The 20,303-nt window shown below is 44.1% G+C and overlaps 1 protein-coding gene across 4 annotated transcripts in view; it reads right to left on the reverse strand.

Annotated features, from left to right (window-relative positions):
- Positions 1–9,098: 9,098 nt before the first annotated feature.
- EXTL3 (exostosin like glycosyltransferase 3) overlaps positions 9,099–20,303 on the reverse strand; it is a 125,360-nt gene continuing 114,155 nt past the window's right edge. For all 4 annotated transcript variants that reach the window (XM_065908047.1, XM_065908046.1, XM_065908045.1 and 1 more), the window contains exon 7: positions 9,099–12,197. In XM_065908047.1, the coding sequence (XP_065764119.1) occupies positions 11,988–12,197 (210 nt within the window). In that variant the 3' untranslated portion in view covers positions 9,099–11,987. The remainder of the gene's footprint in view (positions 12,198–20,303) is intronic.

A 20,303-nucleotide genomic window follows, 5' to 3' on the forward strand; every position in this document is an offset into this window, starting at 1 on the left:
GTATGTGAATGTAAATTAGTTGATAGACTGATGGGCAGGAAATAATTAAGAAATTATGAAGGTTTTAACTATCATCACCACCTACTTCATGGCAGAAGCCAGTCAGAAAGACACAAAGAATCATTTGTTAGAGCAGAGAAAATCTAGATCCTGCCTCCTGTTAGGAAACAGCAAGTATGAATTACTGCCTAGAATTTGCGTGTCCAGATACCAAACCAGACTGGTGAGAAGACGACCCAGGAAAAACGGTGGGACCTGCTGTCAGAAATGCAGCCCACTGATACCAATCTGAAGAAGAGGGTGATGATTAGAGAAAAGCCAATAAAATCCTAATGATTAACCTAGTGATTAAATAGTAATTGAAAAGCCATTAAAAACAGTGAGGAGGAACCCAGTTTTCCCATTTCTTTTGATCTTTGCAAAATAGCATCTATTGCTGTAAAGCAAATTATCCCATAATTTAGTAGCTGAAAACAGTGAACATTTATTATCTCACCGTTTCTATGGGTCAGAAACCTGTGTGGCTTAGCTGGGTACTCCTGATTCAGGGGCATCTTTCCACAGGGCTACCTATAGTCAACGTGCTGGACAAGGAAACTGAGGTACAGAGGGTAACTTTCCCCAAAACCCATAGCCAGCAAGTGGTTTCTGCCTTACTGTACCATCATGTGTGAGCATCAGGGATCACGAGCTGGGGAAGAGGAGACAGGTCTGTTCATTCCTTTTCAGGTAAAGGTAACAACTACTCTTCTTGACCCCTGGACGGCTTGAAGCTTTGGGGCCTCACAGTTGTCCTATTAAGGCATAAGTTTTCCAAACTACAGGCTTACCTTGGAGATATTTTTAGTTTGGTTCCAGACCACGACAGTAAATATCTCAATAAAGCAAATCACTTGAATTTCTTCATTTCCTAGTGCGTGTAAAAGTTACCTTTATATTGCAGTCTATTAAATGTACAAGAGCATAAGTGTACGGACCTTAATTTAAACGTAATGCTGTTGGGAACATGGCACTGGTAGGCGTGCTCGACGCAGGGTTGCCACAAACCTTCAATTTGCTAAAAAACAAAAAGGGGGGGGGGCAGAACCTGCAGAGAACAATGAAATGAGGTTTACCTGTGCAATGAAGTATCAACAGAAATGAGAGTGAAGAAACCCCTAAAGCTGTATGATCACGATTCACGTGAGCCCAGCAACCTGCTGAGGAAAGGGCTGCCAAGCCCAGTGTTTCCCCAACAACCGCGAGGAAAGTCGAGTGCTGTCTCGCTGTTCCATGCCATGCTGTGAAGGCAGAAAACCTCCAGTGTTCGCACATTCACCGAGGTGGAACCGTGGGTAAATAACATTACTCTTTCAAACCTGGACGTTTAGTCATGCAGTCATGGCCAACTCTTTGTGACCCTATGGACTGTAGCCCACCAGGCTCTTCTGTCCATGGGATTTTACAGGCTGGAGTGGGTTGCCATTTATTCTCCAGGGGATCTTCCCGACCCAGGGATCGAACGTGGGTTTCCTGCACTGCAGGCAGATTCTTTACCACTGAGCCACCAGGGAAGCCCTAGAATGCGGTAAAAATAGCCAATTACAATTCTGAAGGAAGTTGCCACTGAATTATGGAGATAGGTAGTGTAGAACTAAGCCAGACTCGTCTAGTCTTGCTAAAGGCTGCAGCCAACACTGTTCCTGGATCACACTTTAGACTTAATCACATCGTAAAAGCATTTTACCATCTATAGATTCAATGCAATTCCTCTCAAAATTCCAATTAAAATTTTCAGAGAAGAAGAAACTAAAATTTGTATGGAAGCACAAAAGATCCTGAATAGCCAAAAAAAAAGAAAGAAAAAGAAAGATGGAGGCACAGTTCCTCATTTTAAGCTTAATAAAAGCTTATAGTAACTAAAACAGTAGGGTACTAGCATAAAAACAGACACATGGGCCAATGAAACAAAATTGAGAGCCAGAAATAAACCCACACATATACATACAGTCAACTCACATCTGACAAGGGAGTCCACAAGACTCAGGAAAGAACAGTCTTTTCAGTAAATGGCATTGGGAAAGTTAGATAACCACGCACAGAAGAATGAAATTGGTCCCCCTCCGCCCGTATACCACTCATAAAAACTTGAAAGAATAAAGAAAGACATGTCAGACCCAAAACTGTAAAGGTATTAGAAGAAAACAGGGGGAAAGCTCCCTGACACTGGTCTTGGCAACAATGTTTGGCAGTGACACTGAAAACAAGCAGAAAAATCAACACCTGGGACTACTAGCAAACTAGAAGAAACCTTTTGCACAGCAAAGGAACCCAACAAAATGAAAAGGTGATCAGATGGGAGAAAATGAAAAGGTGATCAAATGGGAGAAAATTTTGCAAACTATCTGATAGAGGTTAATAGCTAAAATACATAAGGAACTCATAGAAATCTACTGCAGAAAACAACCCAGCTTAAAAATGGGCACAAGTCTTGAATATACATTTTTCCAAAGACATAGGAATGGCCAACAGGTCCACGAAAAGGTGCTCAACATGATGACTCACTAGGGAAATGGAAATCAAAACCACAATGAGGTAGCATTTCACACGTGTCAGAATGGCTATTCCCAAAAGATGAGAAGTACCAAATCTTGTCAAGGATGTGGAGAAACGGGAAGCCCTATGCACTGCTGGTGGGGAGGTAAGTTGGTGCAGCCACTTTCCATGGAAAAGAGCATTGCTGTTCCTCAAAAAGTTAAAAATAGAACTACCATATGACCCAGCAACCCCAATTCTGGATATGTATCTCAAGGGAGTGAAAAAATTACCTTGAAGAGATTTCTGCATCCCCATGTTCACTGTAGTAGTATTCAAAATAGCCAAGACATGGAAACTGAAGTTTCCCTTGATAAAGGATTAAAAAAAAATATGGGATACATACACATACACAATGGAATATTATTCAGCCATAAAAAGAAGAAATTCCTACCTTTTACAACAACATGGGTGGACCTTAAGGGTTAAATGAAATAAGTCAAAGAAAGGCAAGTGCTATATGTTCTCACTCATGTAGAATCTCAAAGATGAGAAGAGTGGTGGTTGTCAAGGGCCAGATAAAAATGTCCAGCTAGAAGATGCGTAAGTTGTAGGGATATAAGGGACAGCATTGTGACTATAATTAACGATGCCATATGATATACTTGAAAGCTGTTGAGAGTAGATCTTAAAAGTTATTACCACAGAAGTGGCAATTACGTGACAGGACAGAATTAACCTTACTGTGGTAATCATTTCTCAGTGTAATATGTGTATCGAATCATGTTGTGCACCTTCAGCTTACATATGCTATACGTCCATAACATCTCAATAAAACAGGGGGAGACTTACATGTATTAAACTTAAGCATTTTTTGAGTCATAGAACCACAGATCTTTGAGAGGTGTTTTGCCCACATCTTATCATTAAGCATAAGGAATATTTCTTCTTTCTCTTATATTGTTATCTGAGGCCACTGAAGGGGGAAAAAAAGAGAGCTGTGTCCTCTGCATGATCACTTATGCTAGGAGAATTTATCCTTTACACTTCTCTACAGTAAACCATGGCAATATTTTCTAAGGCAGTTTATGTCTTCATGGCGTAACTATGAAATCAGTCACAAATGAAAAGTAACTGTAATTCACATACTGTACAGTAATTTGGGACCACCAAACACATTATCAACTAAAAGTTTCCTAAGATTATATAAATTTTAACTAGATTGCAATGTTCACAATACTTTCAAAGTAAAGAACTTTGATGTTATGAAGCCTTTTCCAGTCATCTGTGGGCCCTCCCACCCGTCAGTGAGCATTTATTAACACCTGTTATATCCTGTGCAACGCCTTGTCCCTGAGGACGGAGCTCACCAGACAGACCAAGTACGGGTTCCTCCCAGACTTCTCCCAAGGATACAGGGGCAGGTTTCCAGGACCATGAGCGAAAGACTGCACAGAAACTCTTCAGTGCATGGAGCAGGGCACCAAAGCCAGCGCTCTTGAGACAGCCCAGAGGGACAGGATGAGGTGGGAGGACGGGGGAACACGGTATACCTGTGGCCGATTCACGCTGATCTATCACCAAAACCATCACAATATCGTAACTGTCCTCCAAATAATTTAAAAAAAAGAAAATCCTAACAACTACTAACTAGAATTAGTAATATAGTAAGTAATTAGAAAAACACTTTAAATATCAGCAGTTCCACTCATAATAGTGTGAAAAGAGATATTTAGGAATAAATTTTTGAAAAGATGTGTAAGATCTCTACATAAAAAGTCTTAAAATTTTTGATGATAGACATTAGGGAAGATCTGAATACATGAAGAGAGACCAGCATGTTTATGGATTAGAGACTCAGTCTTATTATATTTCAATTCTACCCACCGATCTACAGATTCAGTATAATCTCATCAAAATCCCAGTATATAACAGCAACAATAAACAACCCAATTTTAAAAAGCTTTTAAAAATTTTATGTGGACCATTTTTTAAATCTTTATTAGTTTGTTACGGTATTGCCTCTTGTTTTTATGTTTTGGTTATTTTGGCCATGGCATGTCGGATCTTAGCTCCCCAACCAGGGATCGAATCCCCTGCCATAGAAGCAAAGTCTTAACCAGGGAAGTCCCCAATGGATATTTTTGAATAAACATTTCTCTGAATAATATATACAAATGGTCAATAAGCACATGAACAGGTACTGAACATGGTTAGTCACTAGGAAAATATAAACCAGACCCTCGGTGAGGTAACCACTCCACATCTACCAGGATGGCTATGATTTTAAAATTATTAATTATAAAACAAGTAATGGCAAGGATGTGAAGATACCAAACTCTTGTGTGTTGCTGGTGGGAGTATTAAATGGTACAGCAGCTATGGGAAGACAGTTTGGCTGTTCTTCAGAAAGTTAAATATTGAGTTACCATATGATCCAACAGTTCCACTCATTGGTATCTACACAAAAGAAAGCAGGGACTCAAACACATATTTGCACATCCATGTTCATAACAGTATTTACAATGGCCAAAACGTGGAAGTAACCCAAGTATCCATCAACGGTGAATGGATAAACAATATTTCATGCCGTAATTATTTGTACACAAACAAGGAACTATTGTCCAACTATAAAAAAGAAATTCTGATACATGCTATATCATGGACGAACCTTGAAAACATGCTATATTAAAAAAGCCAAACCAAAAAAACACGTAATACTCTATGATTCCATTTATATGCCTGTCCAGAATAGACAAATTCATAGAAACATAACAGAGGTTTCGTCAGGGGCTGAAAGGAAGGGGAAATGCAGAGCTATTGCTTAATGGGCACAGCCTTTCTATCTGAGAAGACAAAGTGCTAGAAATAGCTGGTGGTGATGGTTGTACACTGTGAATATTCTTACCGCCATTACATTGTATACTTAAAAGTGGCTAAAATGTCACATGTGAATTGAAGTTAGGACACATCCTCTTACCATACACAAAAATAAATTCAGGATGGTGGTCTGAAGATTTAAACGTAAGATATGACACCATAAAACTCCTTGAAGAGATGATAGGCAAAGAATTCTCATCACCATCAATCCCACACCTGGGCAAACACCCAGACAAAACTCGAATCCAAAAAGATACACTCACCTGTAGGTTCCCAGCAGCCAAGACATGGAGACAGCCTAAACGCCCTCTGACCGATGGACAGACGGAGGAGACGGGGTCCACGTATACAGGGGGCGCTACTGAGCCGGAAAAGTGCCAGCAGCAACGTGGATGCAACTAGATCACCACGCTACAAGCAGTCAGAGAGAGAAGTGCCGTGTATCACTTACATGTGGACTCTAAAACATGACACATGAACCCATCTATGAGACAGAAACAGTAGAAACGGCTGTCAAGCGGGAGAGGTGTAGGGGAGGGATAGCGTGGGAGGTTACAGATGTAAGCTGTTACATATGGAGTTAACTAGATCCTACTGTATAGCACAGGAACTACATTTAGTATCCTATGATAAACCATAATCAAAAAGAATATTTTAAAAATATATATGTGTATAATTGAGTCCCTTAGCTGCACAGCAGAAATAAACATGGTAAGTCACCTATACTTTAGTTAAAAAATAAAAGTGGCTAAAAGCATTTAAGTTCTACACGTAAGAATTTTTTAAAAATTTTAATTCCAGGTTAGAAAAAAATTGACAAATTAATTCTAAAATGTATATATCGAAATACAATATAACTATAAACACTCAAAGCAATTCTAAGAAAGATAAGCAAGTTGGAGAATTTATGCTACTTTTGTTTCAAGACAAACAAACTACATTTATCCAGTCTGGTATTAGCAACAAATCAGTAACAGAAGAGAGAGCTCAGACAGTCACTATGTTGTCAAGGCCCTAATCAATTCAATGGAGAAAGGAAATTCTTTTTTAACAAATGGTGTTGGAACAGCTAGACAGTCATTTACCAAAAAAAAAAAATAGAACCTTGACCACCACCACCCACCATACACAAGTATTAACTTGAGATGGAGCTTGGACTGTACAGCCTTTAGTGGAAAAACTAAAAGAATACCTTCATGACTTGGGCTAGGCACAAGGCTCTCGAGTCACAGAAAGCAACAAAAAAGAAAAAAAGTTCTAAATTTATCTCAGCAAAATTAAAAGCTTCTGCTCATCAGAAGATACCATAAAGAAAATGGATAGGCAACCTCCAAACTGGGGGAAATATTTACAAAGCACACATGTGACAATGGACTTCAGGGCTCTATTCTCCAGAGGCTTACAGTCTGGTGTGGGAAGCTGAGGGGCAGCTCCTGGAACAGGAGACAGCGGGGGAGGGGAGGGAAGCAGCAACTTGGGAGCAGGGTGGGTTTCTTGAAGAGGGTGCTTCAGCTGAGACCTGAATGAGCTGGCATTAAAACAAGGGGAAATGCAAATCAAAACGGCAAGAAAGGCCATCATCAAAAAGCCTGCAATCAATCAGTGCTGGAGGGTGCGGAGAAAAGGGAACCCTCTTGCACTGTTGGTGGGAATGCAAACTGATACAGCCACTATGGAGACCAGCATGGAGATTCCTTTAAGGACTAGGAATAAAACCACCACACAGCCCAGCAATCCCACTACTGGGCATTATACCCTGAGGAGACCAGAACTGAAAAAGACACGTGGACCCCAATGTTTCCAGCAGCGCCATTTACAATAACTAGGACAGGGAAGCAACCTACATGTCCACCGCAGGTGAATGGATAAGGATGTCGTGGTACATACACACGCTGAAATATTACTTAGATATAAAAAGGAACGCATGTGAGTCAGTGCTAATGAGGTGGATAAACCTAGAGCCTATTACACGGAGGGAAGTCAGAAAGACAAATATCATACATTAACGCATATATATGGAATCTTGAAAGATAGTACTGATGATGCTATGTGCAGGGCAGGAAAAGAGACATAAAGAACAGACTTCTGGACTCGGTGGGAGGAGAGGGTGGGATGATTTGAGAGAATAGCACTGAAACATACACATCACGGCGTGTAGAACAGATAACCAAGCAGAGTTTGATGTACGACATGGGGCACCCAAAGCCGGTGCTGTGACAATCTGGAGGGTGGGTTGGGGGAGGTGGGGGGGCGGGAGGTTCAGGATGGAGGGGACACACATATGCCTACGGCCAATTCATATTCATGTACGACAAAAACCATCACAATATTGTAATTATCCTCCCATTTAAATAAAATTTTAAAAAAACAAGTGGAGTGCAGAAAGAGCCACTAAGACCTTTCAGTATGTTACCACGATAGTTCATGTCTGTTGTGAACAAAACAGTGGACTCTTCACATTAATGTTTATTTTCAACATGTCTTCAAGATGTGGGCACAAGTCTTACCATTTTATAGATGAGTTTAAAATATAATGTGTTTCCCACCACAGTTTAATGGGTGACCCAGGATTTGAACCCAGTATCCTTAAACACAACATTTTCTTAACCACAGTTTTGCAAGTATTGTGGAATCTTCTATTTCAATATATCAACCACTAACACTGACCACTTTGGTTTACCTTGTCAGGTCCAAGCCAGAACTAAGTAACTTGGGAACAGAACCCAAGTTAGACGCATCACCTCTGCAACCTAGTAAGACCCCTATTTCTACAGCCTTGTGCAACTTCCTCAAGTTTCTCTGGTTCTGGGACAAGTTATAACAAGGAGAGGGATGGCTGGAAGAACAGGACCCTGGCAGCACCTAAGCAGGCATCCCCACCTGGTATGACATCATCCTCCCCCGTCACCTGCCACAAACCCACCTCATCAGTTGTCAGCCTTACTTTCAGAGTAATGCTGGACTTCCAGTCCCAGGCATTCTTAGGATCGTTGTTGCTGTTCCGTCTTCCAGTCGTGTCCAACTCTTCGTGACCCCATGGACTACAGCGCACCAGGCTTCTCTGCCCCTCACCACCTGCCGAAGTTTGCCCAAGTTCATGTCCAAACTCACAACTGCCCCCAGGAGAGGAGCACCCCAGCTCAGCTTCTCCCTGGCTTCCCATCCTCCTTCCTGTCTCCATCCGTCTCCAACTCTGTGACTCAGTGTTCTCTCCCTGAGGATGGCTCTGATCCCATGGCTGAGCAGAAGCCTGGGACCACAGCAGCAAGAGTTAAGCCCCAGCTAGATGCAGGTGCTTTTCGTGACCCCTAAGTCTGACGGGGCCATTGTAAACCAGCCCCTGCTCTGGGCTGGGGAACACGCGGGGAGCTCCCCAGCACACACCACACACACTGACAAGTCACCACGAGAAAGGTGGGAAACACGTGCCCCGTGCCACCCCATGTCCATGCGCAAACCAGTTCCGTGACAGTTCCTCTCGATCCGATCTAGTGACCGATCCTGGAAACGGACACTAAGATGGGCAAGGCTGCCCGTGCCCGCTGACAGCATCACCCGGCTCAGCCGCAGGCCACTCCGGGCCCAGGGCAAGCACAGCCGTGCAGGAAGGCCCCGGGCCGTGCCCCGTGCGTGGGGGTGGGGGGTTCCTGGAACCAGCAGGCACCTTCCCTTAGGGCGCTCTTCCATCCTGCAGAGAAAAATCACAGAAGACCTCCAAGCTGCTTGTAGTCCATTTTTAATTTTTTTTTTTTTTTTTACAAAAACCCAACGTAAGACCATTGTGCTCATGACTGGAAAAGGGGTGGGGTGGATGGACATGGCATGAGAATTATCAGAGCTTGCCCCTTCAGAACACGAGCACTGCAGAGAGGAGCGCCCGCCTTCACACAGGCAGGCCGCTCCGGAGGGACTCCTCCCCGGGGCACGGCGCCGGGGCCCTGGCTTGAGGGGCGGTCCACATGGGCGGAGGGCCACGGCGCAGGCCTGGTGAGCGCCTGGGGCCCCCCTCAGGTGGGTGTCTCCCACCGGGGAGCACGGATGCGCTGGGCTCTGGGAGTGCAGACGGCAGTGGGTGGTCACGGGACAGCTGACGAGGCTCCTGTCTGCAGGGCTGTGGCAGGCTCCAGGTATCAGCCAGGTGGCGCAGACAACCCTGGACTCCCCACGCTGAACAACAGGCATCAAAGGCACTGGAAGCCTGGATCTGCGCATCCTCTGACCCACCTTGCAAAATGTGACAGCTGTTCTCTGGGAGACCGACCAGGCCCCCGAGAGCCCTGCACCCCCCGCCTCTCGCCGTGAGGAGTGTCCTTTACAGACGCGGCTCGTGTTCACCAGAGCCCGCACTCCAGGTCCTTCAGGTCGGTGTCACGTTCAGGTCCGAGAGCGCCCCCTCGTCTGCGCTGACATCACCGCCCCCCACCCCTGAGTGCCCCATGACATCATCCATCAGCTCAGAGCACCAGTTCCTCTGGATCTGTCCCTGACACTCAGGGACCCCCTGCCCTGGCTCCACCTCGGGGGGTCCTGACAGCTACTTTCTCACCAGGGACCCCGTGCTCAGAGGCAGTCCAGGAGTTCCTCACAGTAAAAGAGACAAGATAAAAATAGCAGCCACATTTATAGCTCAAAACACCACACTCTTTGGCTTCCCAAAGGGAAGAAGGCTACTGCTAAAAAGAATCAAGTCCAGAGTCAAAGAAGGAGTAATTAGAAAGTCAGGAGGTGGGGTCTGGACCCCTTCGCTGGGCTGCCGAGCAGCAGAGCTCATTTCCTAGGAAGCGGCCTCAGCAGGGCAGACACAGGGAGATGCCAGCAGGGACGTCAGGGAGACACAGCCCGGTCCTGTCCGCCACCGGGGCGAGTCCCTCAGGTCAAGCAGCCCTCCGGGGGGCGCTCCCTCCAAGACAGAGCTGGCTTCAGTGACACCTGAAGAGGACCCCCTGGGGGGCAGGCAGGTCAGAGAGGGATGTGACCCCTGGACACAGGGGAGGGGAGGTCAAGGTCTGGGAAGACGGAGCTGGCTTAAGGCATGTGCGCGCCCAGGACAGGCCTGGGCTTGTGTTCAGTCACTGAGGGGAACCTCCTAGACTCAGCCTCACTGGAGGAAAGGGGGGTCCAGAAAGCACAGCAGAGGTCACGTGCTACATCCCAGCCAAACGCCAGAGAGACCACTCTCTTCAGTTCCCCTACTGCTGCCACCACCAGAAAAAAAATTAGCTTCCTTCTATTTCAGCCCAGGAAGAGAGACTGAAACCCACATGGGGAAGTGGTAATATGGGATGTGAACACCTGTTCAATTTCAGGCTGGATTTGAGCTTAACCCAACAAATCCTATGCTCCCATCATTCTGACATACACCAAACCAACCCCGGCGGGGGGGCCTGGCACCCACCCAGGCTGAGGGATCTAGGAACTACACTTTGGGGGTCCAGAGGGGGTGGGTAAGGTGAATTTCACCCAGGTATCATCCCAAGGCAGGTGCCTTGCTGTGGCTCCCGGCCAGCCGGGTGGGGATCAAAGGGTGCTTGCTCACTTGCTCTGTGCCAGAAAGAGTCGGCCGACCTGCAACCAACCACTCAGACCCCCTTGAAGTGTAGCCACCAGGCATCTGCTCTCTACGAGAGAACCTTCAGGAAAGTCTGCAGCCAAAGCACAACAGGTCTTTAAAAGGAGGGTCGAACAAAGTGAACAATCTGGGGGTCTGTCTGCAGGGCTCGGTCCTTCCTGTCTTCACTCTCAGACGGGGGGAGAGGGGGAGCCAGGTCAAGTGCACAGACAGCACACCCAGCAGGGAGTCCCTGACCCACCTGTCCCACGCAGGGAAGCTCAGCTGCCCCCAAATACACAGGCCTCATCCCACCAAGCACTCGAGCCACAGAGCACTGCTGGCAACAGAGAGCGGGGAAGGAACCAACCCACAGGTCTTAACTCAGGCAAGACCCCCCAGGGCCACGCCAGCCCTTTCTTGTTTCTGCACAGAGGGGCCCCTGGGGAGGACAGAGACCATCTTTAAGGATGAGCCAGATACAGGAGGGCCAGGATCCTTCTCTACCAAAATACAGACCACCACGGCAGGACCCTCACTTTGTGAGATGGGCAGAAACGCCAAGCTCCCCCTCGAATACATACATATGTATATGTCTGTGAGTGTGTGTGCATATATCCGTATACACCCACATATATACACACACACGTATGTGTATATATACACACACATATATAAATAAATCTTGAATGGCAAATCTGAAACTTTTTAAATAATAATAATAGTTGTTAGTGAAGTAAAAAACCACGAGCCGGCTGTGCCGGGCTCGTGAGCCGTGTGTGTGACTCCCCAGAGCCCCGTGGTCCTCAGTGTAAGCTATCGTCAGTGCTCTGTTCAGGGAACCCTGGTGGCCTGGGACCAGGCTTCCGGGCCCAGCGCCGCCGACCTCAAGAGCAAGGCGGCCCGCCCCTCCCGCCTCCCTGCTGCCTCTCCCAGCAGAGGGCCTGGCCTGACCAGCCGGGGGGCGTCCGAGGCCCTTCAGTGTCCAGGGCCCCCCGGAGCCCCTCCGTGGCTCCGCTCCTCCTCGCTCCGCCATGCAACGCCCCTAGATGAACTTGAAGCACTTGGTCTTGTCGTGGGGCAGGCGGGTCTTGAAGAGCACAGAGTCCACGCGGAACTGCGTGTACAGCAGGGGCATGTAGCCGTACACCTTGACGAAGAAGTTGATACATTTGTGCCGCTCATGGAAGTGGGAATCATCGTGGGACAGAGCCTGAGGGCATCCCGGACATCGGAAAGTCCACCGGGAGGTCACCTGGGAGCAGGAAGAGAGAGCAGAGGGTGAGAACCTCGGCGCCAGTATTGACAGAGGCCCCGCGGCTCAGCCTAGGAGGCCTCCGTTTCCATGGCGACGAAGCAGAGCCCGAGGCCCATGCTCACTCAGAGTCCTCTTCCTGCCAGGGCCATATTCAACACCTACTGGTGTTGAATTCATATTCAACACTGCTGGTAAGGATGCACTTTCCAAATGGTCCACACTTAACAGATATCGAAAGCCTTGAAGTCTTCAGCATTACTTATCTCAGTGACTCTACTTCTAGTATTTCTCCTGGTTGCACAGCCAGATGTTGTAGGTACAAAGTTGTTCAGTTCATTCATGTTTTTAACAGCAAAATACTAGAAAACTACCCATCAAAGTGGGACTAGTTAAATAATTATAAAATACTACACATCCATTACAAAGAAGTTTTAAGAAAGTCATATTTAAAGACAAGGGAAAGTGATCATACTATAGTTCACTGGTTATTAGTATGATGAAATTTTAAGCAATTAGAAAAGTATACAGAGGAATGCAACAGCTTCACTGTCAACAACACAGCAGAGCAAATAATATAAGCCCCCTCAGCAGAGAATGTCTGAAAAGGCAGGATGAAATATAGAAACCATCTCTTTAAATATACTGGCTGAGCTTGTAATGAAAGAAATGAAATCCTCAGAAGTCAAAGGAGTGAGAAGGCTTGAAAATACAGAGAGACAGCTAGGAGCTCCAGTCTTCCTGAGGCTGGGGCAGCCACTGTCATAACAGAGACTGAAGCCTGGGACCCAGCGGAAGGCCACGTGAGTGGGAGGCAGCCCCACAGAGCAAGGTGGTGAAGCACTGCTTCCTTCTTAGTCTGAGCTCCAAGAGGAGGAGGAAACATCCCCTCTGAGAAACTATAACCTCAAGCTGGCCTCACACAGCTGAGGCTACAATTTATGTCACCTGTGTGTCCCAATATGCTAATTTAGCATGAACAGGTCTTAAGCAGGTGGTGAGCCCAGGCACACAAGAGAAACAAGTACAAGCCCTCTCAGATCCAGGCCTCAAAGAAGTGACGTAAGTAGCACCCCAAGGAATATGACCTCAGTCAAAAATCACACAGCAGGGATGAGTCACATGAATGAGAATACGCAGAAAGAAAGAACAGAACCAAACACTGCAAAACAGCAGGATTCTCAGACAGAGACAGTAACAGTAAACGTGTCTCATGTGTACAATAAAGTTTTGAAAGATTACTCAAAGTTTGTGGAAGAAACAGGGACTATCAAAAAAGTTCGTATGGATATGAAAAAGAACCAGAGAAGGACTCCCCTGGTGATGCAGTGGTTAACACCACGCTTCCAATGCAAGCAGTGCAGGTTCAGTCCCTGGTGAGGGAACTAAGATCCCACATGCTGCACGGCACAATCAAAAAAAGAAAAGGAAAAAGAACCAAATAGAACAATAGAAATGGAAATATATAAACTTATTGTGATCATCATCTCATGATGGTTTGTAAGGCAAATCATTAAGTTGAATGTCAATTACATCTCAATAAAACTAGGAAGAAAAAAAGTATACTGAATTAAATCAGATAACTGATGGGTGAAGAGAAAATTAGTGATAAAAAGTATACTAAAATTATTCCCAGAATGTAAAATACTGGGAAAAAGCTTTAAAGAAATATCAAAGCAAGATGAAGAAACATGGAGGGCTTCCCTGGTGGCTCAGTGGGAAAGAACCTGCCTGCCAATGCAGGAGACACGGGTTCGATCCCTGATCCTGGCAGATCCCACAGGCCTGAGAGCAACTAAGCCCATGCCCCACAAGTACTGGACCTGCGCTCTAGAGGCGGGGAGCCACAACTGCTGAAGCCCGCACACCTAGAGCCCGTGTTCCGCAAGAGGAGAAGCCACCACAATGAGGAGTCCCGCAGCGCAACTGGAGAATAGCCCCCGCTCTCCACAACTAGAGAAAAGCCTGAGAGCACAGCCATAAATAGATAATAACGTTATTTAAAAAAAAAAAAAAAAAAAAAGACCGAGAGACATGGAAAGAGATAACTGTATGATTCCATTTATTTAAAGTTGAAAACTGATCCTGGGACAGAAAAAAGCTATCATTCCCGCAGCGGAGCTCTCCTTCCTGCTCTGAGCTGAGCCACCTGCCTCCTGGGGCCCAGCGCACACTCTGCCCTTCTGGGTGGATCCCTGCAGGAGGGCATGTGCAAGGCAAGACACTCCTGAAATACAGATTACATCAGAGGGGACCTGTCTTAGCAGATACAGAAAATAACTCTAAAGATATGACAATTAGTGTGAATCTGGCACGTGAACAAACTGGGCCAACAGACCAGAATAAAGAACTCTTGAATAGACCCACGTGCACACAGACGTCCGCTGAGCGACAGAGCGGCACTGCACATCACTGGGTGTGGATGAACTAAGTGTGCAATGAACACTGCTTAGGAGACAAACATGAAACTGCGGCCCTATCTCACATCACACACAAAAATCACTTCCACAACGACTGATGATTTAAATACAACAAGGCAAAACCAAAAGCTTTTAGAGGGGTATGGGGGAGGGCCTCTTTAAAACTCTGGGGCAATAAAAATAAACTACAGTCACAAGCATCAACACTGACTGAGCTCACAGACTGACTTTTTAAAAACCTAATCGGAGAGGGACACTAACAGTCTGACTTCGTTTACATAAAGTTTAAAGACACCAATCACTTAGCGATGAATGAGGGAGTGAAAGTCGCTCAGCCGTGTCCAGCTCTTTGCGACCCCATGGACTATACAGTCTGTGGAGTTCTCCAGGCCAGAATCCTGGAGTGGGTAGCCTTTCTCTTCTCCAAAGGATCTTCCCAACCCAGGAATTGAACGCAGATCTCCCACATTGCAGGCAGATTCTTTACCAGCTGAGTCACAAGGGAAGCCCAAGAATACAGGAGTGGGCAGCCTATCCCCTCTCCAGGGGACCTTCCCAACTCAGGGATCAAACCCAGGTCTCCCACAGTGCAGGTGAATTCTTTACCAGCTGAACCACAAGGGAAGTCCTAGAGATAAATACACATCAGTAAAAATGCTTTTCTTTTTAAGGGAGGAGGGGAAGGGGATTTTTAAAACCAAATTCAGGGTAGCAGTTATCAATGGAGGGGAGCAGCAGTCCGGGATCACCGAGGTACATATACAAGGAGTTGGTAGTGAGAATGTTAAACTTTCTTATTTTCAGTTATCATTTTTATTGCACAGGTGTTTGTTTAAAGAATCAAAGGACTTCCCTGGGGGTCCAGTGGCTAAGACTCTGCCCTCCCAATGCACTCTCAGGTTCCATCCCTGGTCAGGGAACTAGATCCCACATGCCACAACTAAGATCTGACACAGCCAAATAAATAAATATTTCCAAAAGAATCAAACATGGCTATACATGTATGAAACATATACTACTATTGGTTTAAAACATATGAATGAAATGTTATGCTTAAAGGGGGGAAGAACATAACAAAACAAGCAAACCCACCAGGTTTGTCAAATATTGACACTTTGTCCTATTTGTTTTAGACTACATATATATTTTTCTTTTTTATTTTTTTTTGCAAAAGAAACAGAATATTACAAAGAGTTAATCCATATGCCACCCTCCTTTCCTCTACTGCAATGTCATGGGGAACATGACCTTCAATTGCACTTGACAAAACCAAACTTTCTTCAAAATAAATGTCCCAATGTATACACCCACCAGCCCTGATCAACAGCTGCAATTTCTACACATCCTTACTACCATCTGGTACCATCACACTTTCATTTCTGCCCACTTGATGGGTATAGACTATATCACATTCTTTTAACTTCCATTTCCCTGATTATTACAGAAGATTAGCATCCTTCCACATGTTCATTAATCATCTAGGTTTCCACTTCACTGAACTACTTTCTTACATACTTATTGAATCAACTGAGTAGTCTTCTCCTTTGGAAATCCTTTATCTGGGTATCAATTCTTTGTCATGTACCAGCACTGTAAATGTCACAGTCTGGATATAGAGTTTTTTGAACAAAGTTTTGAACTTTAATATATTCAAACCAATCAATCTTCTCCTCTAGACTCTGTACTTTTTGTTTCTCTTTTTCTATATCACAAAAACACTTCTGTATTTTTTGTTAGAAGTTTTAAAGCTTGCTATTAACATTAGGTTAATTAACCCATCTGGAATTTACTTTGTGTATAGTATGACATGTACTGCTGTTCCATACAGAAAACCAGTTATTCCCGCACTCATTTACAGATGCCACCTTTATCACATGCCAAGTTTCCCTGTAGACATGGGCCTGTGTCTGCATTCTGCCCTGTACCACTGGTGTCGGTCTCTGCGCCAAGATCACAGGGACCTGTCCTAAGTATGTACTTTAGTACCGAGCCACGCTTTCTGACAGGGCAAGTTCCCCTCTTCTTCACTAGTGCCGTAGCCATCCTGGCTCTTCGCCTTTCAATACAAATCTGAGGACCTGTTTGTCAAGTTTCACTCCAAGTCAAATTAAACCAAATGAAGTATCCTACTAGGATTTTTTTTTTTTGATGGTGTGATGGTTAATTTTATTGCCACCTAATAGGATTTCAGTTAGAGTTACACCGACATTTTAGACTTGGGGAGAACTGCTATCCTGACCATATGAATGTGAATGTGGTCTCTACCTCCATTTATTTAGTGGGTAACCTTATCTTACTACTGACTTCAACAGGGACCTTCTAAACTTTCACAATTAAGTGTAATATTTGCTGTAGTATTCATGCAATGTTACGCGTTTTGCTTAGTTGTGTCCGACTCTTTGCAACCCCATGGACTGTAGCCCACCAGGCTCCTCTGTTCATGGGATTCTCCAGGAAAGAATAGTGGAGTGGGTTGCCATTTCCTTCTCCAGGGGATCTCCCTGGCCCAGGTATCGAACCCCAGTCTAACGCACTGCAGGAACCACCAGGGAAGGCCCCATGCAGTCAATACATTCTGGAAATTCTCATTTTGTATTTTCAAGACTGCCCCTCCCATCTCTCTACTGTTCCCTTTCTGGCACTGTGTGAGATTTTACAGCGTTCACATCTCTTCATCTTTCTTATTTTCCATCTCTTTGTAGCTCCATAATACCTTCTCAGATAATGTATTCACATTATTCACACATAATCTACTAGGTCATTAACTTTCTCTTCAGCTGTCTTGTCATTTTATCCCATTCACAGAGACTGTCATTTTAATAACTATAATTTTCATTTCCAGTAGTTCTATTTAAGTTTTTAAATCTGCATGTTCTACTTTCTTTCTGAATATGTTTTTTCCTGAATAACTTTAAAATTATTACTATTACTATTATAAACTGAGAAAAAAATTAAAATTGGATGGCCCATCCTGTTAATCACAGCTGAAGAATAACCACCACCCACAGCCAGGATCAGCCATCAGAAGTCCAGTTGCTAGAGTTGAAACTGAGGAGTGATCATGACCGCAGGCCAGGGCTCCAAGGGACACTCGCACCAGAGATAAAACTCAGAAGGAGTCATGACCGCAGAGGTCCCTTCACAGGACCCCACCACCCCTTCCCCACCCTCCCTCCCACCGGCAGGTCCCTAGACTCCTCCAGTTTACAGCCAACAGTGTGGCACTTGCTCCTCTCCCCACCAGCCTTGACTGAAGGAGGAGACGGCTGTCAAGGGCTTGGAGAAGCAAGGCTGCCATCAAGCCGCATCTATGTCCAGTATCCTACTTCGCTCTCCTTGTACCGCATCTCAGACGCCAGCACCCAACCTCGAGGGGAAAAGTCTCTTAACCTGCAAATGACTCCACTCTGGCACAAGAAGAGGTATTTATACTGCTTTTATAAGGCATTTTCTCTTTATATATGCTCCTTTTATAAAGGCATTTTCACTGAAGTAGTGGTTTCCAAATAAATGTTTTTAATCATGTAACCCACTACTAAAAAAATGTTGTGATTGCAACCCCAGTATATTTATTTAAAAAATATACATATATATCTATATACAGGAACTTCCCTGGTGGTTCAGTGGCTCTGTAATATACACAGAGAGAGCTGGGAAAAAACTGAGGGCAAGAGGGGAAGGGGCACCAGAGGATGAGACGGCTGAGTGGCGTCACTGACTCCACGGACCCGAGTTTGAGGAAACTCAGGAAGACAGTAATGGACAGAGACGCCTAGTGTGCTGGAGTTCACGGGTCACAAAGAGTTGGACATGACTGAGCAACTGAACAACAACTATATATGTGTGTGTGTGTTTGTGTATGTGTGTGTGTAACATAATAAAACATACAAAAAATTAAGAATAAAGTAAATTGTACAAAGTGAAGTTTGAACACTTACTAAAGCAACATCATGGATTATATTTTACACAGGAATATTTCAAGTAATTTAGTCTAAAGAAAGTTCTGCTTAGTAATGGTAAGGAAAATCCTTAATAGATGTTGAGAACTTACTCAGCATTAATATTAAGACGCTTACTTATGTATCCTCTCTCTTCTTCCTTATCCCATAAGCCATCTCCACCTGTCTTCTCAATGCTTTATGAGTTTTTCATCCTTTATTCTGAATGAAGTCTATTTACACTCTAGATCTCTCCTCTTCAAAAAAATAATAGTACATTATTCAAAGCAACAATATGAAATTAACTCTGTGTGATTTATTTAGTCAATATTGTCAAGATATTAACATTATTGAAAGAATACAACTATCACCTAAAACAGTCATGCCTTCCTAATTATAACAAGGGAAGGGACAGTGAAAATTTAAAGTATTTAAAGCAAAAAAAAAAATTACTACTTTATAATATAAAATAGTATATATACTGATAAAATTAGGTAAATTAATGAAAATACTGAGTTCAAACTGGTTCTATGATATGAAGTAAATAACTGGACTAAGAATTTGAAGACAGGCTCAACTTAGTGAGCCTCTGACTTTAAAAAGTCATTCTAATTTTCCAAGTTTTCACTTTTGTTGTTCAGTCGCTAAGTCACATCTGACTTTCTGCAATGCCACACTCCCCTGTCCTTCACTATCCCCCAAGTTTGCTCGGATTTATGTCCACTGAGTCGGTAATGCTATCTAACCATCTCATCCTCTGCAGCCCCCTTCTCTTTTCTCCTTCAATCTTTGTCAGCACCAGGGTCTTTCCACTGAATCAGATCTTCACATCAGGTAGTCAAAGAATCATGTATACCGTAAGCAAATTATTTCCACCTCACTCTCTACACTGGAGAGATGTTTAACCAATGAAACAGTGGCCTAATAACAGAACAAACATGCTTCCATGAGATGAAAAATGCACCATGTCTGTGAGTGCTTAACGTGACTGATGGTATTATTAGGTACCTAATCACTCAGATACTTTAAATTTTCATGAATAATGTCTTATGATCTACTAGGGAGTTATAATTAGAAAGCAAACATCTGGCTGGAGTCCAGTCCCCGGTTACACAATAAAGGATAAATAAGGAACAGAAAAGTGCACCAATCATTCATTTCTTTTTAAGACCTTTGCCTCCTTTCCTTAGAATTTACAAAGAAGTATGCTTTTTTATCATTTACTATCAGATCTACCACTGAACCTGGAAAACATATTATTTTATATAAGAATACTATCATCACTCAGAGTTTAAAAAAACACACACACAATTTGGTGCATTATTTTGCTAATTATTCTTCTCTTACGAGGCTTTAGCAGAAGGCTAAAGAATCTATGTGGTAACCAGGAGTTAAGTTATAACCCTGAACCGCACTTGGCAAAAGGCTGGAACAGGTGTGAATGAGTGCATAAAGCCCCAGTGCTTCTCCATTTGTCGGTTACGCTTTGTTGCTGGAATCAATGCTCTCTAGTTACCACTCTTGCTTAAAACTAAAGATACAATTTGACCACCATTATTAGTACAGTCTAGTGGCTACTTAGTCTAGAACTTACATTTAAAATGTACAATAAGAAGAATGAAATATACACCAAATTATTATTTACTCATGGCCCTAATGATATTCATGAAGGTAAAATTATTTTATAAAATTAAATAATATGACTTTTTGATAATAACGTAAGGACATCAAGTGTGAATCTGTAACTT

This window comes from Muntiacus reevesi, chromosome 17, assembly GCF_963930625.1.
Source record: "Muntiacus reevesi chromosome 17, mMunRee1.1, whole genome shotgun sequence".
Taxonomy (NCBI): domain Eukaryota; kingdom Metazoa; phylum Chordata; class Mammalia; order Artiodactyla; family Cervidae; genus Muntiacus; species Muntiacus reevesi.